Source organism: Anthonomus grandis, chromosome 7, assembly GCF_022605725.1.
Source record: "Anthonomus grandis grandis chromosome 7, icAntGran1.3, whole genome shotgun sequence".
In the NCBI taxonomy this organism is placed as follows: Eukaryota; Metazoa; Arthropoda; class Insecta; order Coleoptera; family Curculionidae; genus Anthonomus; species Anthonomus grandis.
In genome coordinates this window covers 21,787,504-21,811,764 of record NC_065552.1, presented here as the reverse complement: position 1 = coordinate 21,811,764, position 24,261 = coordinate 21,787,504, and the positions used below count along the sequence as shown (strand labels likewise).

The 24,261-nt window shown below is 34.6% G+C and overlaps 1 protein-coding gene across 4 annotated transcripts in view; it reads right to left on the bottom strand.

The window, feature by feature from the left end:
- Positions 1-542: 542 nt before the first annotated feature.
- Positions 543-24,261, bottom strand: part of LOC126738493 (titin-like) — a 77,927-nt gene continuing 54,208 nt past the window's right edge. For all 4 annotated transcript variants that reach the window (XM_050443857.1, XM_050443859.1, XM_050443858.1 and 1 more), the window contains 3 exons: positions 21,203-21,377; positions 20,676-21,145; positions 543-3,746 (listed from right to left, as the gene is read on the bottom strand). In XM_050443857.1, the coding sequence (XP_050299814.1) occupies positions 1,723-3,746; positions 20,676-21,145; positions 21,203-21,377 (2,669 nt within the window). In that variant the 3' untranslated portion in view covers positions 543-1,722. The remainder of the gene's footprint in view (positions 3,747-20,675; positions 21,146-21,202; positions 21,378-24,261) is intronic.

Below are 24,261 nucleotides of genomic sequence, written 5' to 3'. Positions count from 1 at the left end.
GTAGAAATGTATAAAGTGGAAACAGTTTATTGTCAGATATGTTTATCGGAATATTTTTAGAAATAGGAGACTTTTAAGGGCAAACCAGTAACTTTATAAACATCTACTGTTACTGAAAAAAAACATTAAGTGTCCTAATGCAACATAAACGATCTTGTACTAGTTGAAATTCTTTTATTTCCACTCAACTATACTCTTATTATTTTTCACAGCCTTCTTAATTTTTTAGCAGAAATATGAAACTCCTCTGAAAGTATGTGCCAAGTACTTACTATGTTTTATAATTTTATTATAATATATGGGAATTTTTGGGTCCCACAAAATGTAATTGCTTCGGTAACAGAATATGAAATTGAGAGCGACTTCTTCTAACCACTCTATATTGATGTTTTCAAACTAGTTAAATTATAAAAATAAATTTATTGGCGCGCTCTTGTTACGCATTCCCGTCTAAACCATCATGTCTTTGAAGTGACGCTTAAAAACCGACAAATGATGGGACGCCGTGATGTAATTGATGCCGTGATGATTTAATAGTAGAAAAGAATTTTAATAGTCGTTTGCCCTTAAAATTTTACTATTTCTACAGAGCAAAAATAATCCGTTTAAAAATATCCGATAATAAACTACTTTCACTATATACATTACTAGCGTATAACTAACTGCATTTGCTACAAACGCATTTTGCCTGCACGTTTTTTTTTGTTATTATTATGTTAGCGCATATCAATATTACTGCTGCTGCAATTTCCATTATTGTTGCTGCGATACTACTCAACTACATTAAATAACTTAAAATGATGATGGAAAATGATGGGACGGCGGAATGATCTGCTTTAGGTTATACGACAATGTTTTGTTACACGATAATTTAACGGACTTCTCTGTATAAATAAAAATTGCTGCGCGACGATGTTACGAAACAAAGTCTTGTTCTATGTCTGTACGCACCTTTAGACCACATTGGACAAGATTTTGAAGCTGGATGAACACAAAACGAAGAACTCGCATCGAAATGTCTGCACCGTTATTGGGAAGAATGTGAGGAGGGAAGTTGTTACTAACAACGAGACTCAAATCCACTACTACTAATGGCAGCACTGTCAGTTCTTAAGGAATTAAAAAAAATTACGCCGAGCCGGGCTATACAAAACAAAAAGAAGGGTTTGTTTGTATCATGACAACGTCCTCCTTCTCGTCATTCGCACCACAGCAGATCTCATGGTGGGAAGCCACTAACCATCTTCAGTCCTGATCTGTCTAGTATTTGTTCCTCAACTTAAAACAATAATTGGGGAAAAAATCAAGTGTCGTATGCTGAAAGCCGAAAACAAATGTCCCGCACGGATCAGCAAGAGTCTTACGATGCGGATATTAAGGAGCTTTCAGAACATCTCGGAAAATGGATTAATAGGGATCGGATTACGTTAAAAAATTGCTAACCAAAACATTTGCATGTCATAATATTACTTCTTAACGCCAAGAACACTGCTTTTAATATCCAGTAAACCTTACAACTAATTGTGGAAACTGTAAACCTATAAATTAACTATTTACATACTTAATAGACACTAATTTGAATCTTACCTCTTAGAGCAAAACAGACATTCTTTCTACAAACAAAAACAATTTTTTCATCACATTTTCTCAAATAAACTCGGCACATCAAACGGGGATGTAAACTTAATATCATCCAATCAATCCCCATAAAACAACACAAAATTACTTTTTCATCTCACCCAAACTTTCATTCAGGTCATTCACGATCATTTCCAAAGTTTTTTCCGATCCGTCTTCGCTTTGCCCGCCGTCCATGTCATCCGCAAGTAAAGAGTCTTCCATTAATTGATCTTCATCAATACTCGCAGCTAGATCCACATCCGAACCGTGATCGTCTCGTGATAGATCTTCTAAAAGAATTTGTGATGATTCTTCCATGGTTTCAAGTTGGTTTTGGTCAACAACCATTGCCTCTTCCGTTGTCACTCCAGACTGTTCCTGGGCATTATCCAAAATGTTTTCCTCTACCACCGTGGCTGGATCTTCTAAAAGTATTTGTGATGTTTCTTCTATAGTTTCAAGTTTGTTTTGGTCAACAACCGAACTGTGATCATCTCGTGATAGATCTTCTAAAAGAATTTGTGATGATTCTTCCATGGTTTCAAGTTGGTTTTGGTCAACAACCATTGCCTCTTCCGTTGTCACTCCAGACTGTTCCTGGGCATTATCCAAAATGTTTTCCTCTACCACCGTGGCTGGATCTTCTAAAAGAATTTGTGATGTTTCTTCCATAGTTTCAAGTTTGTTTTGGTCAATAACCGAACTGTGATCATCTCGTGATAGATCTTCTAAAAGAATTTGTGATGTTTCTTCCATAGTTTCAAGTTTGTTTCGGTCAACAACCGAACTGTGATCATCTCGTGATAGATCTTCTAAAAAAACTTGTGATGTTTCTTCCATGGTTTCAAGTTGGTTTCTGTCAACAATTACTGCCTCTTCCGTTGTCACTCCAGACTGTTCCTGGGCATTATCCAGAATGTCTTCCTCTACCACAGTGGCTGGCTCAGCAGTACCTTCTTCCTGACCAACAGGAGACCCTATGCTCACCATTTCTTCCACCGCCAGAGATTCATTTGCAGTCTTAATATTCTCTCCATCACTATCACCCACTTCTTCTTGTATACTCATTTCACTCCCATCGACACCCCCACTGGAAACAGCAACTTCCCGTTGATCTTTTTCCTCGCACAAATCAAAGTCCACCCCAAACTCGTCCCCTAAATAGTTGGCGGGTCTATTTGTCCCAATAAAATTGTCATCAAACTCAATGTCTTTGGTGAAGTCTTCGTCGTCGTTTAACGCAGCAACTTTAACGCCCACTTTGAGTTTACACGGAGACACTTCCGGAGGTTTTGGAGGTAAAACGAAAGAAGTTGAGGCCAAACATTGTTCCAGTTCGGCTTCTATACTTTCTGCCGAGGAGGTGTTGTTGGTAATTCCTTCGGGAAGCAAGGGCAGATCATCCTGCTCCAGCTCGGGCTCCAAGGCGGGGAGATTATCGGCTTCAACAAGCTCAGAAGGTTCTTTTGTTGACATTGACAGGTGAAGCTCTGAAGTGGTTATGTCCGGTGGTTCCTCTAGTTCCCCTACAAGTTCCGCACCAAACTCCTCTTCTGCGCCATCAAAGTCTTTTATAGATTTGCAATCGGTACAACTTATTGTTTCTGGAACACTCTGTTCGTTATTTAAGATTTCCTCCTCGTTACCAGTTTGAATATGATGCTCGAGCGATTGAGTTTGATCTTGTTTAGCCAGTTTGGCCTTTGAAGTATCCGCGCAATCATCTTCCGCAGGTCTTTTTTGATTGGAAGAACTTGGTTCTTCATTAAGATCTGCTAAAGGAGGATCTATAGAAGAATCTTTTATTGGTTGTGAAGAGGCAATGATTTCAGTGACTTCCAAGTTTTTAGAGATTTTACAAGAGTCTTGAGGAGGGCTTGATGAAGGCTCTCTGGAATCAACAGTTAAGTTTGTATTTACTTCTGGATGAAGTGGAGATGGTTCAATTGCAATATCAGCTTCTGGTAGGATTTCTGTAAAAGTTTCCCTAATTTCTTGAATTGTTGTTGTAGGTGATTGTTCATCTAGGTTTGAATTCTTTTCTTCTTCTGTAATGAGATCATCCGGAGAATTTTCTTTGAGAACTTGTAAACTTTCGGTTGTGATTTCAGTTTCCTCCTTTTCATCTGTAACAAATATTACTGCTTTTAATAAATCGCATTTAAAAATTTATTTATTATTTTTTACTATACAAAAAGCATATCTTAAGTTATGAAATTGGTTACAAAAGTTCATATAACAAATACTAATTTGACTAAAATGCGATTGAAAATATGTATACTATCCTGTATAATTTTTGTGATTTTTTATCGTATCTTTTTGTCAGTTAGTACTGCCAAACGCTTAGCAGCATCAAAAGGATTTGACTAAGAGATATGGTTTGTTCTGAAGTAGATACTATCGGAAGATCCGAACTAAAAATATTAATTCAAATGATAATTTTATTAATCAGGCAGATAATCGGCCCCAAGTTATGTGGAAAGTGATAAAATGACTGATTAGGAACGGATCCAGAGGGAGAGTTCAAGGAAACCAGAGTTCCCTTCCCCGAAATATCGGCCTCCCAAATCCTTTTTTAACGAATCTTTCGAGTTGAACCACACACCTTATATTGTGCTTTGTTAAACTATGTACAAGTGCACACACGCTATATCGAGCAAAGTTTCAAAAGATGCATTTTTGTGTATCTCTAAAACCTCGTAAGAATCTCGTCAAACCTCACTTGAAAAAATAACGTATAAAACTTAATTAGAGTTAGTGTTGTTTGTTCACATTGATATATGAGTATAGAAATATCTATAACAGGGAAATTGGAAACATTGCTATTGCTTAACACATCCTAAAGAAACCAATATCCTTCCGATAAAATTTTCAGTCGCTATAATTTGTTGTCTACTTATGAGGCTACAGGTTACAATGCTTAACATGGCTTAGCGGGTTTAAGGGTGAGTTATCTGAATATGAATCCAACATATTTATACATAGAATTATTCTTCATCAGCAAATAGAGGGAAGTATACTTGCAGCTGCTCGAAATTACTCGAGTGTACATTGAAGTTTTACGAAGGATCCGCGATGGACCCGCCCACTTACATTCAATGAAAACACTGAACAGTTTTAATTGATCGTTCAAAGAAAATAAATTTAAAAATAGTTCAAAAAAGCTAAAAGAACATGCTTTTATTGCTAATCGAATCATAATTAATTACCTCAATTAAAAATCATAATAAAATTTAAGATATTAACAGAATAATTCAAATCAGAGTAAAAAGCGTGGGGTGCTCGAAATTATAAATATGACAATTATTATTCTATTGGCTGAAACTTAAATTGAAGTAAAATGCAGAGACCATCTTCTTAATAAACAAAGTTGTGTTCTGATCTTTCAGAAATTCCAAAAACAGTTTTCTAAACTTATAACATCCAACTGAGAAGTACCTTGAGGGTCTATACTGTCAACCTAACTTTTTTCAATTTATGTAGCGCATATGTATAAAACGGTCAAAAACTCAACTTTAAAACAAAATTCTGACGATTCACAAGTCTGTATCCCTATTTATGTTACCAATATTACCACATTTAACAAAAAATTTCACTCTGATCTAATAAACTTAAATAAGTACGCTGAAGACCATAACCTTAAATTAAATGCTCAAAAATCTAAAATTCTTATTCTTATTATGTATTCCAATGTAAATTTACGGTGAGGTCTCGAAAATAGCATTAAAATTTCTTTAAATGATTTTCCAAATCCAGTTGTACCTAAAGCAAAAAATTTAAGAATTACATTTGATAGTTCTTTTTTATTTGAGTATCCTATAAAAAATAAAATAAAAATTGCTTATTTAAGATTAAAAAAATTATTTAAATACAAGCGTAATTTATCTCCGAAATAGAAATATTTTCTGTGTCATAGTGCCATAGAAATGCAGCATTTTTCATATGCACCAAAGATGTATAACTTATTGCCATCTCGTATTGATACGTGATTGAATACGTCTCGGTTGACGTATAAGTGAATAGCAAGCAAAAATGTGTGGTAATAAAAGACATTTTATCAATTTAAACTTTGGTAGGTTAAATGGTTGCCTCGTAGTGTGTCACACATCATTTGAAAAAGCATCATTTGAAATAACAATTCTCCATCTTACTTCGCCAAAAAAAAAAAATGAAATGTAACCTGTTTGCAATAAAAAGTGTACTGAGGAACGGGTTGTTAATAAAGCATGCCAAATTGAGGTACTGGGAAAATTCGCAACGGGTTATCTAAGTTAACGCAAAGTTAACTAATATTTCAAGAATTCTGAATTTAATTTTCAAAATTCAAATTTTTGAATTCCATATTATGCTGATTAACTTTAATTTTATTTATACCCTATGTGTTATAGTTTTTAGGTTTTTAACAATCTGGTAATAATTTATTTTATTCTATTATATTTTTATATGCACTTGTCTATGTTTAATAATAGGATTCCAAATGGACGCATATATTCGAGATTATAAAAGTAAGCCAATTGTGGCACCCAATTATGATAACAAAAATACTGCCAAAAAGTTATTCCTCAAAATTCCCTTAAATTAATTCATTTAAATATACGTAGTATTCAACAGAATTTTGATGAGTCGCGGTGTCTGTTGGATCAGGTCTCTGTGAATTTTGATGTTATTGTTTTAACTGAAACACACTATATTAAAAATGTAAACTTTTTTCATATTGACCATTACAATACAATCTATAATAAGGGCCAAGTCAATAAATGTCATGGATGTGTGGAATTTATTAAAAGTAAATTATCTTGTAATCCCAAGTTAGTACAAGGTGGGCCTATAAAAATAATTGAAATTAAATTGGATGGTTATGACGATGAAAAAATGTTAATAAGCTGTATGTACCGACTACCAAGCACAGATAAGCAATTTTTCAATCAAAATTGTATCAGTATCTTCAGAGTAAGAAATACAATGAACCATACACGTTTTAACAGGGGATTTAAATATAAACCTTTTTTCCAATGAATATCTAAATAAAGAATACAAGAACAATATCTTTTTTTGGATTCCTATCTTACATTAATGAAATTACAAGACCTATATCAGGAACATGAATCGACCATTATTTTATTAAATTGCGCAATAACTTTTTTTTTAAATGTCAAATCTTATATACTTAATTATGATATCACTGATCACTGCCCAATAGTATTGATACTGGTGTACAATAAATCAGTAAAAACTCCAGAAAATACCAGATCATAGAAATAAAAAATTTATAAATTATAACCAGTTGAAAATGGATTTAGAGCAAGAAACATGGTCTTTTCCCACTTGTAATAACGATATTAATATTGACACAGATTATTTTATTAATAAATTAAAATTTTACATAGAAAAAATACGCTACAATAAAACGAACAAAGAAAAATTTTGGTAAGCAAGTTTGGATTGATAAGAAGTTACTTAAGGCGATAAATAATAAAAACGATCTTTTTAAAAAATATATGCAACAACCAAATAATGAACAGCTAAAAGCAAAATGCAAAAGGTGCAATAATTTGGTTAATCGCGACATAAAAAAAAGCCAAAAAAGAATATATATCCTCACAAATAAATAAAATTAAAAATAATAGTAAGATCCTATAGAAAAATGTTGATCATTTGTGCCGCAGAAAGAACACCGAGCAAAGGCAGATAACAAAATTAAAAAGCGAGAATGGCGATATTATTTCTAAAAGTAAGGCACTGTCAAAATATTTTAATGAGTTCTTTAGTAACAGGACCAATATTAGCCTCAAAGTTTAATTGTCAAGACAGTTTAGTTGAGGGTACATTTGTGGAAGAGTCTATGTTTCTGTTTTTGACTGATCAGTAAGAAGTTGAAAAAACTATACACCAACTAAAAAATAATAAAGCATCAGGGCATGACAATCTTCAAAAGTTTCCAAATATATTTCACTGCCTATATGTCTAATAACAAATTTATGCTTCAGTACAGGTGTTTTTCCGGATGGGCACTGTTATACCACTTCATAAACCGGGGTCTTTGGATGATGTAAATAATTTTAGACCAGTCTCCCTTATTTCGAATGTATCCAAGATAATTGAAATGATTTTGAAACAAAGAGTAAATAACTTTTTAAAAAAATATAAGATCTTATCCCCAAACCAATGTGGATTTCGGAAGAAGACGTCAGCCGAGGATGCCATTATTAAAGTAACGGAATAGTTGTATGACGCATTGGATGCAAATAAGCCAATCTTAGGTATATTTGTAGACCTAACAAAAGCATTTGACACGGTTAATCACTCAATACTTTTAAAAAAATTAAGACGTTGCGTAGCCAATAAAATTATCGAAAGTTATTTGACAGGTAGGAAACAAGTGGTAAAAGTTAACAACACTTATAGCGAAATGAGAGTTATCAAATGTGAAGTACCCCAAGGCACTGTAAGGGGACCATTTTTATTTATTATATATATATAAATAGTCTTTTTTCTATAAGAACTGTAGGTAGAATTAAAAGTTTCGCCGACGACACAGTTGTTGTCTACACAGGAGAGACCTGGCAAGCCCTAAAACAAACAGCCGAAAATGATTTTCAATTAATTGCAGATAGGTTTAAGAAAAGCAAACTAACATTAAATGGGCAAAAAACAAAATATATTAGTTTTACTTCTTACACCAGAAATCTTCCCCAAATAGGTGCTTTAGAAATTAGTCAATCGTCAATTCCTGCATCACCGTCCATAAAATATTTCGGTATTATTGTAGACCAACATCTTAAATGGGATTTACAATTAAAGCAGTTGACCAATAAAATCAGAGGTTTAGTTTCAACTTTTTAATATTTAAAACAATACCTAAGTATCAAGAACCTTACCATAATATACTATTCGTTTGTTCAATCTCATTTGACTTATGAATTGATCGGGTGGGGTGGTGTCCGGGATTGCCACTTACAGCAATTAACCATCATTCAAAAATGTATACTGAATATTATATTTAAAAAAAATCGACTATTTTCAACCAATTTACTTTATAAGGAAACAAAAATAATGGGCATGAGGAAACTTAGTTTAAGTTAGAAAACTAGTGTTTCAATTTAAGTATGAATATATACAGGGTGTCCGAAAAGTCAACGATAATACTGAAGGGGCTGATGGAGCAACTCATAAGCACCCAGAAAAACATAAAATGACCTTAGTAAAAAATCAATGGTTTTCGAGATATTGGCACTTTAGTGGAAGTCACCAAAATCCTACTCTTGGATCAGATTTTCGATTGTCACGCCTTAAAAATAGATATTTTTTAGAATCTCTTTTTAGCTATGCAACACTGAATAGCCATTTTACTGATCAAAGACAAACATTAAACTAAACGGCCAAAAAACTTAATAAGAAATCTATTCTAAAATAAAGTATTACTTATTTTAATTTTTTAAACTTTGAATTTGACCGCTCATACTGGACCGAAAAATTGTACGGCAACCCGGCAAATACCTTAAAAAGTTTGCTCATTTAATCAACTAACTACTTTTTTGCTTGTATCCTAACGTTTCTGTTACCTTCTGCTTTGGATTTGTTTTTGAGTTCATTTTCCTGTGGAGTGTGTTCTTTGAGCTGTTTGTTTTATTGGTTATTCATTTATTATGCCCTTGCCGTATACCGCCCAAGAATATGCAAACATGCATCTCAATTATGGTGAATGCAGAGGAAATGCTCTAGCAGCATCTAATCTTTATCAAGAAAGATATCCGAATTTGGCCCGATATCCTGACTATCGTGTATTTATTAATGTTTACCGCTCATATTCCGAAGGCAGAATGCCTCATGGTCCTGTTCGAGAGGGAAGACCTCGTATTATATGTTGGTCAAGTTTTAGAAGAAATTGAAAATGATCCGACTACTTCGGCACGAGCAATCGAAAGAAGAACAGTGATACCGAAATCGGTAGTAAACGACATCACTAGGCGATTTCAATATCACCCTTATTATGTTCAACGAGTGCAAAGCCTACTGCCTCGAGACTACGAATCAAGCCTACAATTTTGCCGCAGAATGTTGCAAAAAAATCAAGAGTCTGAAAAATATACTGTGGTCGGATGAGAATACATTCAAAAAGGATGGCTTTATGAACATGCACAATTTGCACACTTATGTGTTGGAAAATCCCCACTCTATTCGAGAAGAAAGGTCACAGTACCGATTTAAAGTAAACTTGTGGACCGGTATCTTGAACGGACGTGTAATTGGCCCATTCGAATTACCAGAAAATTTGAACTGGCAGGCTTATTTAGATTTTTGTCGGAACAATCTACCAATTCTTTTAGAAGATGTTCCTTTGGCCAGTCGCCGAATAATGTGGTTCCAAAATGATGGTTGCCCGGCACATTATGCCCATGAAGTTCGTCGGTATTTAAACCAAACATACCCCAACAGATGGATCGGCCGACTTGGTCCAATTTTATGGCCTCCCAGGTCTCCAGACCTAGACCCCCTCGATTTTTTTTACTGGGGTTGCATAAAAGAAAAGGTTTATGCAAGACCAATAAATAATATTGCTGAATTACGGCAGCGAATAAATGATGCAGCCCAAGATCTTAACGCTGCCAGGAATGCAAGATGGATCAATATGTCATTTATTAAAAAATGCCACGCCTGCATTCGCGTTGGTAGTAGACAGTTCGAACATATTATTTGATTTTTAAATTTTTTTTAAGTTAAATAAAAATATTTTTTAAACATAACATAATTATAAACTTGTTTTATTTTTTTCATAAGGTAGATTAGGTTTATCTTTCACTCTATCACAATAACAGTAACGCTTTTTTTTAAACATATTGGGTAATTTTAAAATTAAATTAAATGAGCAAACTTTTTAAGGTATAAGCCGGGTTGCCGTATAATTTTTCGGTCCAGTATGAGCGGTCAAATTCAAAGTTCAAAAAATAAAAATAAGTAATACTTTATTTTAGAATAGATTTCTTATTAAATTTTTTGGCCGTTTAGTTTAATGTTTGTCTTTGATCAGTAAAATGGCTATTCAGTGTTGCATAGCTAAAAAGAGATTATAAAAAATATCTATTTTTAAGGCGTGACAATCGAAAATCTGATCCAAGAGTAGGATTTTGGTGACTTCCACTAAAGTGCCAATATCTCGAAAACCATCGATTTTTTACTAAGGTCATTTTATGTTTTTCTGGGTGCTTATGAATTGCTCCATCAGCCCCTTCAGTATCATCGTTGACTTTCCGGACACCCTGTATAGGAAAAAAATTATTCTTGAAACTTTATCGCACACATACCCCACAAGAAATAGGCTTAATCAAAATGCGCGTGTTGGTAGGAACAAAAAAAGTATTGGTCAGCGTCATTTCAAATATTTAGCACCGAAACTTTATAATATTATACCAAGACCATACAGGAAAAAATGTCTACAGCAACGTTTAAAGTTTATGTAGGGCAATGGATTAAACAGACAGATGCGGTTATATTTCGTCGTTTGGTGAATAACTTGTAGCTTGTTCTTATTATTTTTGTAATAACAGAGAGATAACTTTTATTAAACGTTTGATAATTCCCATGTTCTTTTGTTGATTCCTATGTGCTACTGTGAGTATTTGAATTTAAATTATTTTGTCTTTTCTTATTGTATGTGTTGTGCAAGATGTGGTTGTCCTTATTTTTAATGTTGTTTTAAAACCGGAAATAAGAATAATTTGAACAGATACAAATAAATTATGAGTGATGTATTGAAATACCATTGAAGGAATATTTTCTCGGACTTGACAAGAAAAACCCGATATTGACCTTTAAATCCGAATTGGACTATAATTAAAGAAAAAGTACCAACAAGCTTCTAAATAGAGCAGCTTCGGTACTAATCGTTTATTTCTTCCTTGTACTTATACGTAAAGTAGAATAGGTATTTTGTATTTAAATTTTGTAATTTTGGAAATAAACGTAGTATTATTATTATTTAAGCGGTTCTGTACACAAAATTTTGAAAAAATAAATAATTTTTTTCCCTACAAAATTCAAATCCTTCAACAATTATGAGAAGACGATTTTGATAGGAGAATTGAATTTTGCGAACTGATGTGCCAGCGAATTGACGAGGACCCCCTTTTTGTAACATCTGCTTGTGACGAGTCAACTTTTTTTCTAAATGGACTGGTACTGGTATGGACCGGCATAGCTATAGATACTGGGATAATGAAAATCCACACCTTTTTCCAGAGAATCACACTCAGTATCCTGAAAAAATTAGTGTATGGGCAGGAATTTATGGTAACGAAATCATCGGACCATTTTTTTTTATGAAAATGTAACTGGACAAATTAATTTAGACCTCCAAATATACAATATATCCTTCAATGGGCTTGGAAAATTTAAAAAAATATATATATATTTTCCCAAAAATAAATACAACATAAGTTTATAAGAACAATGACGTTTACTTCAAGTTGTTAGGGTAAGTATTTGCAAAGTTATAAGGCTGCTAGTATGGGGTTTTTTATACCTCCCGAGATTCCGTCCCAATTACGCGCTACGTCATAGACGCCGACGCGACGCGACGGCTATTATAGAGCGCTCGCTAGCCAGCCAGCCACAGCCTAGTGCCCAGTCGTTATTTTGACAGGGTGGTTTTGTTTGTTGACATTTTGACTTTTAACTTTTATTATTGACGTATTTTGCTTGTTGACTAATTACAATGGAGCAGGGATTTGTTCGTGGTCAGTCAGACAACTTACATAAACGTAAATATTTTAAAACTATAAATTCTATTCAAAAATAATTAAAAATAAACTTTTACTTTGACACCCTGTTTTTCAAAAACTGCATTTTTCTTAAACAAATCTGCAAAAATGTCATCTGGCAATTATTTTTCCTACGAAATTTAAATCAAAACTCTGAACATCCCACTTTGATGTAATATCCAAAAAGTATAGATTTAACCAAAAATTTTACTTAAAAAAAGCCAAGAATCTCTTAAAATACACTCAAAAATAAGTAAGCGTGTCACCATAATACGAGAAAAATTCGGCTCACTTCGTTAACATTGTAAATATAGGCTAATACCGGTCCAACCATTTTCCTTGTCTAAGGCGTTTTTCAACATAGAACATAATATGTACATATGAACTTATTAAAATACAATACAATATTCATAGCAGGTACACAGAATAAACGATCTCACAGAAGCGAAGGCTTGCGTCGGCTCCTTTGATATCCGTGAACCAGTTTTTTATAAGCCCAACTGACAGATGCACCCGGCGCAAATACACTGAGATATCTCGTAAAGTTGTAGTAAACGCATACACTGAACGAAGTGCTTTTATTTTTAAAATCAAAATGGTTATATTCATATAATACGGGAGCAAACTACAAAATTTAGTTACATTTCAAATAGGATTTTTTTTTGTTAAGGCTTATATTGGTCCTTGCTTTTTAGAATAATTATAATAATTATTATTTTTATAAAAATTGTTATTTGACAGTTTTGATACACGATAGAGGTAGGTTAGTATATTTTTAATTTGTTTTGGAATGGAATTTTTGTCTTAGTTGTTTTATGATAATGGTAAATAATATTCGCCTTTAGTAAGGCACTAGCTGAGAAAAAGTCTGCTATTTGTGTGATGTTAATATGTTAACAATATACATATACATATGTACATAGGTAGGTATTTTTAAATTAAATTTTAGCTGGAAGGTTTATACGCAGGTATGTTTTCTCGTATATTTTAAACACAACACATTTAAGAGTAGGTGTCATCGGCTTTTATATATTTATATATAAAAAGATATATGTATGTATTATTATATGTATACATATGTAGGTACCACACATACGTCCATATTTTATAAAGGTATTATACGTAGTACAGTCGCCGTCCATTATGATAGTCTGGAACAAAATATAAGACTTTTAAGGGTTTTACTACTTCTATATTATGCACTTGCATGGGTAAACCAGTCCATAAAAAGACAGATAATTGAAAATTAAAGTAATTATTCTTTGTCTCATAAAAATACTGTATACCTAAACCAACCTTAATATTTTTATCTATGTACAATGCTATGTACCTGCACTTATGTACACACACATAGATACATATGGTTTAGGTATATACATATATGTTTATTAAATTAAATAATGTTTATTCTGTATTTATTTGCATGACACGACAAATTAATTAGGGAATATTCTGAACTTTTCAAAGCTTTTAAACAACCATAATTAATAATGAATAATACATAATAATGTAACTTTTCTATACCTACTTTCTTTTATTATTGTTATTGCTCACCTTCTAATATCCCTAGGAAACGAAAATAAACTTTTTCCAGCGACGCTTTTGGCAAAACAACCCCTATACGCACAAAAAGTTGGCATTTTAATGTTTTTTTTAAAACTTTTTAGCAGAACACAAATGAAAGAAAAAACAAAAAGTCACAGAGCACAGAGTTAAACTCCAAAACAAGGTAATGTTTAATACCTACTTAACAAAAATAAAATAAAAAACGGCAAATTATAAAATATCGCAAATATACACACTAACGCTCGTACTAATACACTAATTATGACCCGATACCCCACGTGGGCGACGACAGTTGTACCCGTTAGAATGGGGGTAAATGGGAGGAGCCTGAACGAAAAACCGGTACGGTAGAAAGGGCTAGCCTTCGCTTCTGTGAGATCGTTTATTCTGTGGCAGGTATGTGGAGCAGACATTTTGAAAAACACAAACAACAGCAAAAACATGCATAATAATATTAACAAAGCAGCGTGCGCGGTCGACATGCTAGCGTCGGTCGTCGCGTCCACTTGGGCGCCTGTGACGTATCATCCCGGCCGCGCTGGTCAAGGAAAAAATTAAACCTGGCGTATTTATTCGAACTTTGAAAATTAATTGTGAAGTAACTATAAATGCTAGAGAACTGAAATAAATTGCTAAATTTAAGTTGGACCCTGCTCTTTTTTACTAAAAAATAATTAAATTGTCGTTTCCAAGCTCATTGTCTACTCTTTCGAAATAGGGTGGATGAAAATGATGTTGAGATACTAAACGAAAATAATTTGTATTTCCAACAAGATGGAGCTCTCTCGCACTACGCTTTGACAGTTCGAGAGTGGCTTAATCAACAGATTCCAGCCATGTGGATTTGCAAACGTGGTGCAATTGAATGGCCCGCACTAGATTTTTTCTTTTGGGGATATTTAAAAAGCAAAGTTTATAAAACCTCACCTGAAAATATTAATGATTTTAAGGATCGAATTACTCATAGATATTAGGGGACAAACACTTGCCAATATTCGTGAGGAATTTCAAAACTTTAATATCTTTCAAGCCTTTATTATCTCACGAATACGGAGGAAATTATGAGCACTTAATAAAATAAATTCTGTGGACTGATCAAACTGCTTATTTTTTAAACACCTTTTTACACCCTTACTGTTAATATGTCTATAAACTTACATTTTGTATACACCGTTGGGTGATAGTTTGTATGCCCTTTAAAATGATGGCTATCCTATAGTGTATATAGTATCCTAAATTTGACATACCAAAGTATGACGTCGATAAATTAATATTCCTTATTACCAGACATTTTAGCTCACTATTCGCTCGTACGTTAACCGATTTAAAATTTTTTGGCACTGTTAAATAGACATTTTTATGCTGCTTACAATGATGTGTCACACGATCGGGGTTCCTATTTAACATATCAACGTGAAGCTAGCTGGAGGTGAGGAGGTGATTGACAGAACTTTGTGATAAAAAATATAAAATTAAACGTCCTCCTGTATATCTAAATTGACTTTATTTTTTTAATTAATAAATTCTTCGTGGTTGTTCGTTTTTAAACAAAAGCACTGTATATCAATTTTTTTTAAATTAAATTAACAATAACTCCCAAACTAAAACCATAACAAATATAACTTACATAGGGTTGCCAACCCTTCCGATTTAGGCGGCGGAAGGCTCCTGCTTTTTTACTTAACCTCCCGACTCCCGCGACGTTAAAAAACCTCCCGCTTTTCGGCAAGTAAAAAAATACATATTTTTTTTAAATTGGGTAACTTATTTTAATGTTTTCCATAATTTGCTTATTAAACACTTTATAATTAATCCGGCAACGCTGCATTAGGAAATACGTAGACCAAGACTCACGCTTGAGCGCTTAATTTCGCATGTCACAATTAAGTGGAGTTTAGTATACTACGAAATAAAACAAAACGGCGCACATGTCGATCGGTTCAGCATTTTAATTTTTTGGCGGCAACCTACCTACAGGATTTTATCTACGTTCTTTCTATTAGCTATAGCTTTCTATTACAGGTTGATAATATGGATCTTTCTAACAGTAGTGATTTAAGTGATGTAATTGATTGGGTTGGGCAAGCAAGTCTTGACGAAAATGATAATGAGCAAGAAAAAAATATCCAGTATTTGAGACCAATAATTCTAATCAAAAGGAGGCTGGACCTTTTGTCAAAAAAAGTAAATGGAATGTAAAGTTTAATAATGAATCGAGCCAAACCTATTCTTGGATTGTTAGGGGAAAAGATATTTTACAAGCTAAATGTACGATTTGTGAATCACATTTTCCAATAAATCACGGCGGAGAAAACGATATAATTAAACGCGTGAAAACGGAAAATCACAAAAAAAAATCGACTAAAGATTCACAAGAAAAAAAATTTGATAATTTTTTTTCAAAAACAACCATTTAAGCAGAATATGCTTTTGTTTTTCACTCTATCAAACATGCTGGGCCCAGAATCCAAACAGATTATATTGAATGAGTTAGCCAATAATAATCAGCCATTCTGCATAGCAACTGATGCATCAAATAAAGGCAATGTTAAAATATTTCCCCTTGTTATTACATATTTTAAAAAGGACGTTGGTGTATGTACAAAATTGTTGAAATTTTATTCGGCGACATCAGAAAAGTCGGAAGATGCCAAATGTTTGGTCGACAGTTTGACAGAAGCTAACTTAAATATTTTAAACGTTACAGCCTATTGCGCATATAAAGCTTCCGTAAACTTCAGTAAAAAACAAAGTGTTATTACTGAACTCAAAAAATTAAATCAAAATATTGTTCCTGTTGGATGCGTTTGCCATATCATACATAATGCCGGGAAGCATGAGCAAGTAGCACTTAAGTATGATCAATCTTGTTGAATTTTGAATCTTTAGTTATTAAGTGTTACAATGAAGTTAGTACTAGCACAAAAAAGTTGAGTTAATTGAAGGAATTTTTCATTTTTTCCAATCTATTAAGAACTGTTCCAACAAGATGGCTTTCTTAAATTCCTGCCACTGCACGTCTTTTAAAATATTTTACACCCGTTAAATCTTATTTTTAATCACAAGAACGACCTCCACCACTACTAGGAAATTTTTTTGAAGATGAACTTGTTGAAGCCTATTTAGGTAAGCATATATTAATTATTTCAACGTCTTAAATTTTCTTTATTTTATTGTTGTTTCCAGTTGTATCTCAAGGGACTCATTTTTTGTCGGTGAAAATTTTACTATGATGAAGATGTTTATATAAATTAGTTTTGCTTTTGTAGCCGACATAATTTCTTTTGTAGGTACGATGCACAATACAATAACTAAGTTAGAAGCTGATAAAACGTTATCAATAGAATTATTTAATATTATGCAATCATTGAGAGGCTCATTAAAATTTAGTGCAATGGCAAATGCAATCCAAAACAAGCCAAATATGAATATTTTTTTGAAAATTTGTTACGATTTCCATATAGAAGTTAACGAAGATTTACTTTTTGATGAATATGTTACATTACTAGATTTTATAGAAACCTTTTCGGGAACTGCAAATGCTATAAACGAAAGAATTTTTGATGGGTTTGGCATGGAAAAAAGGGAGAAATAGGCTGGACATAAAAACATTAGAAGCTCAGTTAATGGTCAAATATAATTTTACCCAATCTTGCCAAGAATTCGCTAAATTTTTAAAAAAAGATAGTTTTTTTTTATGGTAAACACAAGCACAAGAGGAAAGTGCTATGTCACTCTTGGAGTGGTGCTTGCGCGAAAATATTTGTGGGCATTTATCTTGAATCGCTGTAGGTTGTATGCGTCGGGAAATATGTGAGGTGGAAGCCCGTTCCACAGAGAAGATGTTCTCCAGATGAATGAGTCCCGATACAGCGACGTCCTTGGGGTAGGCAGGTGGACTCGATGTTGATGAGCCGCAACTGCTAGACGCGTCCTTTTTGCCGGAACAGCCCTGGGTGGAATCAGGCCTGCCAGCTCAGAGGAGCACTTACCGTGATAATAACGGTAGAATAAACAGAGATCAGCCACCTTTTTCCTGTGCTCCAGACTATCCAGACTCTTTGTCAGTTCTGGTTTGTCGATGAAACGAATAGCTCTCTTCTGTATAGAATCCAGTAGGTTTAAACTATGCTTGGGTGCAGAGCTCCAGACATGCGAGCAATACTCGAGGGAAGGGCGTATTTAAGCCTTATAAAGAGTCAGCAGCTGTTCTGGTGTATACAGTTTTTTCGTTTTGAAAAGCACTCCGAGTTTTTTGGAAGCCGCCCTGGCGACCTCGGCAACGTGGTCATGCCAGGACACACTGTTGGTGACCTCGACTCCTAAAAGATGTAAAGATGATTTCATTGGCAATATTTTCCCTGCCATAACCAGCTCCGGGCCACCAAGGTTAGTCTTCATCGTAAATACTGCAGCCTGCGTTTTTTTAGCGTTAAAATTGACCAAATTGTTATCAACCCACGCCAAGATTGCTCTAATATCGTTGTTGGTTGAAGTTACTTGTTGCTGCCTAAGATTCTGAGAACTTGCGGTCGTTGGTTTGGCGGACTTAAATGCGGGTTTAAATGTGGCACACTCTGTCAAATCCCTTGGATATCTTAACAGTTGTTGGTTGACTGCTTTCTCCATAATCTTCGATAATGCTGAAACTAGTGCAATCGGGCTGTAATTGGAGGGCATCGTCTTCTTACCCTTTTTGGGTACAGCTTGCACTCGAGCAGTTTTCCAGCTTGTTGGAAATTGGCCCTGCTTATACGATGCCGTGAACAGTCTACATAAGGGAGGAGTCAATTCGTCTGCACAACGTTTTAGTATTAGGGCTGGAATTCCATCGGGTTCAGAAGCTTTGTTGGTGTCTACGCTTTTAAGAATTTTATTTATAATTCGTTGGAGAAACGAAATTTCTCCCATCGATGAATTCACCCTTGGCAAATATAGCGGTGTTTTGCCTTGCAAGTGCAGAGTAGAATTAGACGCGAAGAGTTTACCCAGTAAGTTGGCTTTTTCCCTTGCTGTTACCGCGATAGAACCATCATCTGCTGTTAGGGGTGGCAAGGCCGACTTAGCAAATCCTTGACTAACGGCTTTCGATACCGACCGGAAAGATCTTGTTCCGTTTGGGCAGTTTAGCAGTTTGTTTTTGATCCTGTTGTTGTGACTCTCTTTGCATTCATCAATAATTCGCTTGCAGCTTGTTTTTGATCCTGTTGTTGTGACTCTCTTTGCATTCATCAATATTTCTGGAGGCTAAAAAGTTCCTCCGATTTTCGATGGAAGGATGTTGACGCCATATGCGATATGCTGCGTTTTTAGTGTTTACTGGCTTTTTGCAATTCAGGTTGAACCATTGCTTGTTGTTTGATCCGCATTTAGTAGAAAAAGAGATATAAGCTTCCATTCCTGCCAAGATCGTCTCTGTAATTTGGTTTGCACATTCTGAGATGTTATTGGTTCTAAAGCAGACTTCTTTCCAAGGGAATGAGCGATAAAATTCCCGAAGATGGTTCCACTCTGCTGATTTATAGTGCCATACCTTTCGCGGCATCGGAGGATCCAGCGTTTTAACCTCCAACTGACAAGAGACTGTTATCAATTTGTGGTCCGATGTTCCTAGGGGGGCATGTACTGATACTGTGTACGAGTCAGGATCTGAAGCCAAGACCAGATCTAGGAGACTCGCGAACTCGCCGTCTCGATCGGGGATTCTGGTAGGTTCCTTCACAAGCTACGTAAGCCCGCATATGGTGACAAATAGCTCAGCTTCTCGTCCTTCATCGTCGTTCTTGTTGCAGAAGCGCAGCCAGTTGATATTGTGAACGTTAAAATCACCCATGACGATGATTTCTGCGCTTGGGTAGTCAATTTGCAGATGGTTAATGCAATCAACTAGGTTCAAAAAGAGCCGTCTCTATTGGGTGTCGCTTGGTGGTCTGTAGATACAGCAGATAAATTTCGTGGAACCACTGGCTATTATTTTGAACCACATGACGTCGAAGTCCGCAGGTTCAATCAAGCGTTTCCTCCCGCTGACAACTCAAGTCGTTCTTGACAAATAATGCCAATCCAAAGTTTAGTCTAAATCGGGTGTGTAGATCGTATCCAGGATAAATGAGGTGAACATTTGTTGTTGAAGGTTTCACCTTTGTTTCTGCCAATGCCAGAATGTGAGGCATATTTGATTGCAGGTGTTGGTGTACTGCATTAATATTGGTGTTTAGGCCTCTCATGTTGCAGAATTTAATTTGTGTAGTGCAAATATTATAAAAAAGGTTAAATCGAGCTAAGGTTAATCGAATAACGGTTAGTGATACGGTGTTTTTGCTATTACATTCCATAAATAAATGTATATAGTTTTGATGTGTTTCCATTTTAGTAAGGTTTTACTTAATTTGTTTTTTTTTTGTACGTAATATATTTGTTATTTCGTTTGAGGTTTTAAAACTATTCTTTTAGGTTTTGATTTGATTGTACTTTTGAAATGTTTTGTCCTCAATTGGTCAAGATTTATTAAATAGTTTAATTATCTTTAATTAAATTTTTATAAAGTTATGTTTTATTACAACATTTTCTTGCTTTTTATTTCAAAATGTCCCTTAATTAAGGCATGGCACCTCAAAAATTCCCGCATCTCTATTTATTTTCCCCTCATTAGACATTACCAGACATTACCCATTACAAGACATTACCCACCTCCCGCTTTTCAATTTTTAAAATCTAGCAACCCTAACTTACCATCTTGTTTACTCTCCATGTCACTAACAGCCCAAGGTTCCACCACTTTATCATCCCCTTCACTCAAACAATTTTCATCAGGCATCATTACCGGTACATCAGTGGTCTCTTGTTCAACGGTTGATGGCGATAATGGATCGATTTCACGTGCGCGAGCCGCATCCTTTTGCGATTTTAATGCTTCCACCACATTAACAACTTTTTCCGGTTCGCAGCGTTCAGGTCCGTCATCCAGGATGCTTCCCAAAATCGATTTGCCCGCATCTTTATCAGGACATTCAATGTCACACGCGTCTTCCGCCATACTTTGAACGTTCGTGATGATGATTTCCGATGGATTTTCTTTCGGTTGAATGATGGTTTCGAAGATGTTTGTACCAACTATCGTTTCCTCGATATGATTAACGACCGTGGTACTTATTTGGGTTATATCTACAAGTTGAATGGCTTCTTTTTTTATACTTATTAAGCTGTAAATGATGTGCGTTAGTTAAATGAATTTAAATTTTTTTCATGGCAAGGTTTACCTCTCGTCTTCGGTTTCGGTAACACTATGTACGTCCATGATTATTGGAGGTGGTTCCAGAACTTCTTTTTTGAATATACTTGGTGGGTTTGCTTTTGGTTCAGTTTTGATGTTGACCAGAGGACTATCGTAATTCCCTATTATTTCTTCGGCTTCGTGCGAAACCATTTCCTGCTCTAAAATAACAAATAAAATATTTATAGTTCATAGTAGTCACTTTAAAGATAAAGAATAGTTAGGGGACTGGACAGGTGCTGTTTACCAACTTTTCATTTGGAAGGTAGTAGGAGACATCAAACCAAACATTTTTATTTTATTAAGCAAAATAGCCATTTGTTCTTTAAAATTTTGAGTATTTGCTTTTAAATAAAGATTGGACCGACTGGAATATTGCAGAGTTAGCGAAACAAGTAGAAGCCCAAACGGAAAGTGCTTAGCCATAAATGTTAGTAAAAAACAACAAAGACGATAATGTGTTGTATAATATGGTATCATTAGGATAATAATATTACAGTAAATACAGTGAAAGTCGCTTATAGCGACGGTGAAGGGACCACGAAAATTACGTCGCTATATCCGACCTTCGTTATATACGACCTGTTTTTTTTCTAGCAAATTAATAAAAGATAGACTTTACGATAGCCAGAAGAAATAAAATTCGCTATCCAATTTGTTTAAAACAATTTATTAACCACTAATTTACAAATTCACAAAATTTAACAGATACATATGTATGTATGTAGTACCTACAACTTCTCCAGTTTTAAGACTTGAAATAATCTGTGATTTTACTCTGTTTCTTTGTTCGAGTATCATAGTAGATGAATTCAATTTTTTTCTCTAAATTATTAACATGGTTTACCAATATTTCGTCCGATGAATAGTTATACAAAACAAACTTTTTAATAGTATTAGTGGCTTGAAGAGCTTCTGCTGCAGATGGAGGTTGAAATTCTTCCCCTTCTGAACCCTCATCTTCGCTTTCCTCTTTGTCCTGAGAGAAGGATGAGATGTCGTCTACAATTTGTTCTTCACTTAGATTGTCGCATACTTCCAAACTATTTTCAAATGAAGCAGAATGCAGCAGACTTTTTTATTACAGCCAGCGGAACCTTATCTTCCTCTTCAAAATTAGCATTAATTAATTTAGCCAGTGGAATGTCATCTTCTTCATCAAAGCTATCATTTCTAACATCCGCACTTTCTACGAAGCCTCCATGTCTAAAACAGTTGGCAATTGTTTTTGATGAAACTGTATTCCATGCTTTAGCGATCATTGATACTACCTCTAAAAGGTTAATACAATACTCTTTGCCTTGTTCAGCATTTTCTATGATTTTCATTAAGTGAAACTTTTTAAAATGCACTTTTCATGTTCGAATAGTCCCTTGGCCGATTGGCTGCAGAACAGAGGTAGTGTTTGCTGGCAAAAACTCGAGTTTTATGTTTTTTAAATTATCAACTTTCGGATGAGTGGGACAGTTGTCTACTAAAAGTAAATTTTTTTCTTGGTCTTCACCAACTTTGCGTCCCATTCACGAAAAATACTGACAAATAAATCAGAAGTCATCCAGGCCTTTTTTTTGGACTTGTACACGACAGGTCATGTTTTGATATGTTTGAAACATCGTGGATTTCTCGACTTGCCGATCACAATAAGTTTAGGTTTATCCGATCCTGTCATATTGGTAGCAACTAAGACTGTAATTCGTTCCTTTGATAATTTTCCGCCGGTACAAGTTTCACCCTTTAAGTCTTTTAATGTCTTATCTGGGGTCAGTTTATAACAAAGTCCCGTCTCGTCGGCATTATATATTTCGTCATCCTTATATCCTTTTCGTATTTCAGGCCAGACAGTTGTTAACTAGTTTTCACGTACTCCTTGAGGCACACTGGCAGCTTCGCCACTTATTTTTCCAAACACTATTTTATATCTTTGACGAAAATGCTTAATCCAACTTTCAGAACATTTAAAGTCCACTTTATCCATAATTCTTCCAAAATCATTTGCTTTTGCCTGTAATATTGGACCGCTTATGGGAGTTCCACGACTTCGCTGACTTTTGAACCACTTGAGTAAGGCTTGATCAATATCTGGGTGTTGGGATAACTTGAGTTTTTTCTTGCCTAATAAATTTTCGTTGAACGAAAGTTTCTTTAATTTTATCCTTGTTCTTCAAAATTGTGGATACACTTGAGTGAGATAAATCAAATTCAGTAGCTACAGTAGCATTACTTTCACCAGATTCAAGTCTTGCGATAATAAGACCTTATTCTTCAATTGAAAAAACTTTTCCTTTCTTTGACACCGAAGCCATTGTATAATGTTTGTAATCACAAAAACACAATCAAAGCACATACGAAGGTAAAACAACAATAAAAAGCAACATCAACCCTTTGTAGGAACTGTTAATCCACGCTGGACTGGAATAAACTACGCACAATACGTTTACGTCTATCATGCAGATGTTCAGAAATAGGGTATTCCCCGAAAACAACTCCTGTATTTCACCGCGGCGAGTCGTTGCTCGTCGGTTGTCGCAGTAACCGGTCTAAAAAATCCAAATTCAGCGAAATGAAGTCGTTTCAAGCGACTTCGTCACTATAACCGATGACGCTATAGCCGGACTTTTTTACTATTGAAAATATAGAAATCTTAAGTATTAAGTATATAGTATTACTATTGAAAATATAGAAATCTTTAGTATTAAGTATATTAGTATTAAATATAGAAATTTTTAGTTGCTTGGTTGTGTGCCGCTTGTGTGAGAAAAGAGAAAAATAGAAAACTATTTTAAGCCTCCAGAACCGCGTTGCTAGATGGAAATATATCTGAGAACTGGAGGAGATTTTCCCAAAAATTTAACATGTTTGCAAAGGCCACTGGATTAGATAGCAAGGAGAAGCAAAAACAAATTGCTTGTTTTCTATCACTGATTGAAGATGATGGCCTTGACTTGTTCAACAGTTTTGAAAGAAATTCAAAAGAAATTTGACGACAATTGTGCTCCCCAGAAAAATGTTATTTTTGAAAGGGCAAAATTTAACACAATTGTGCAA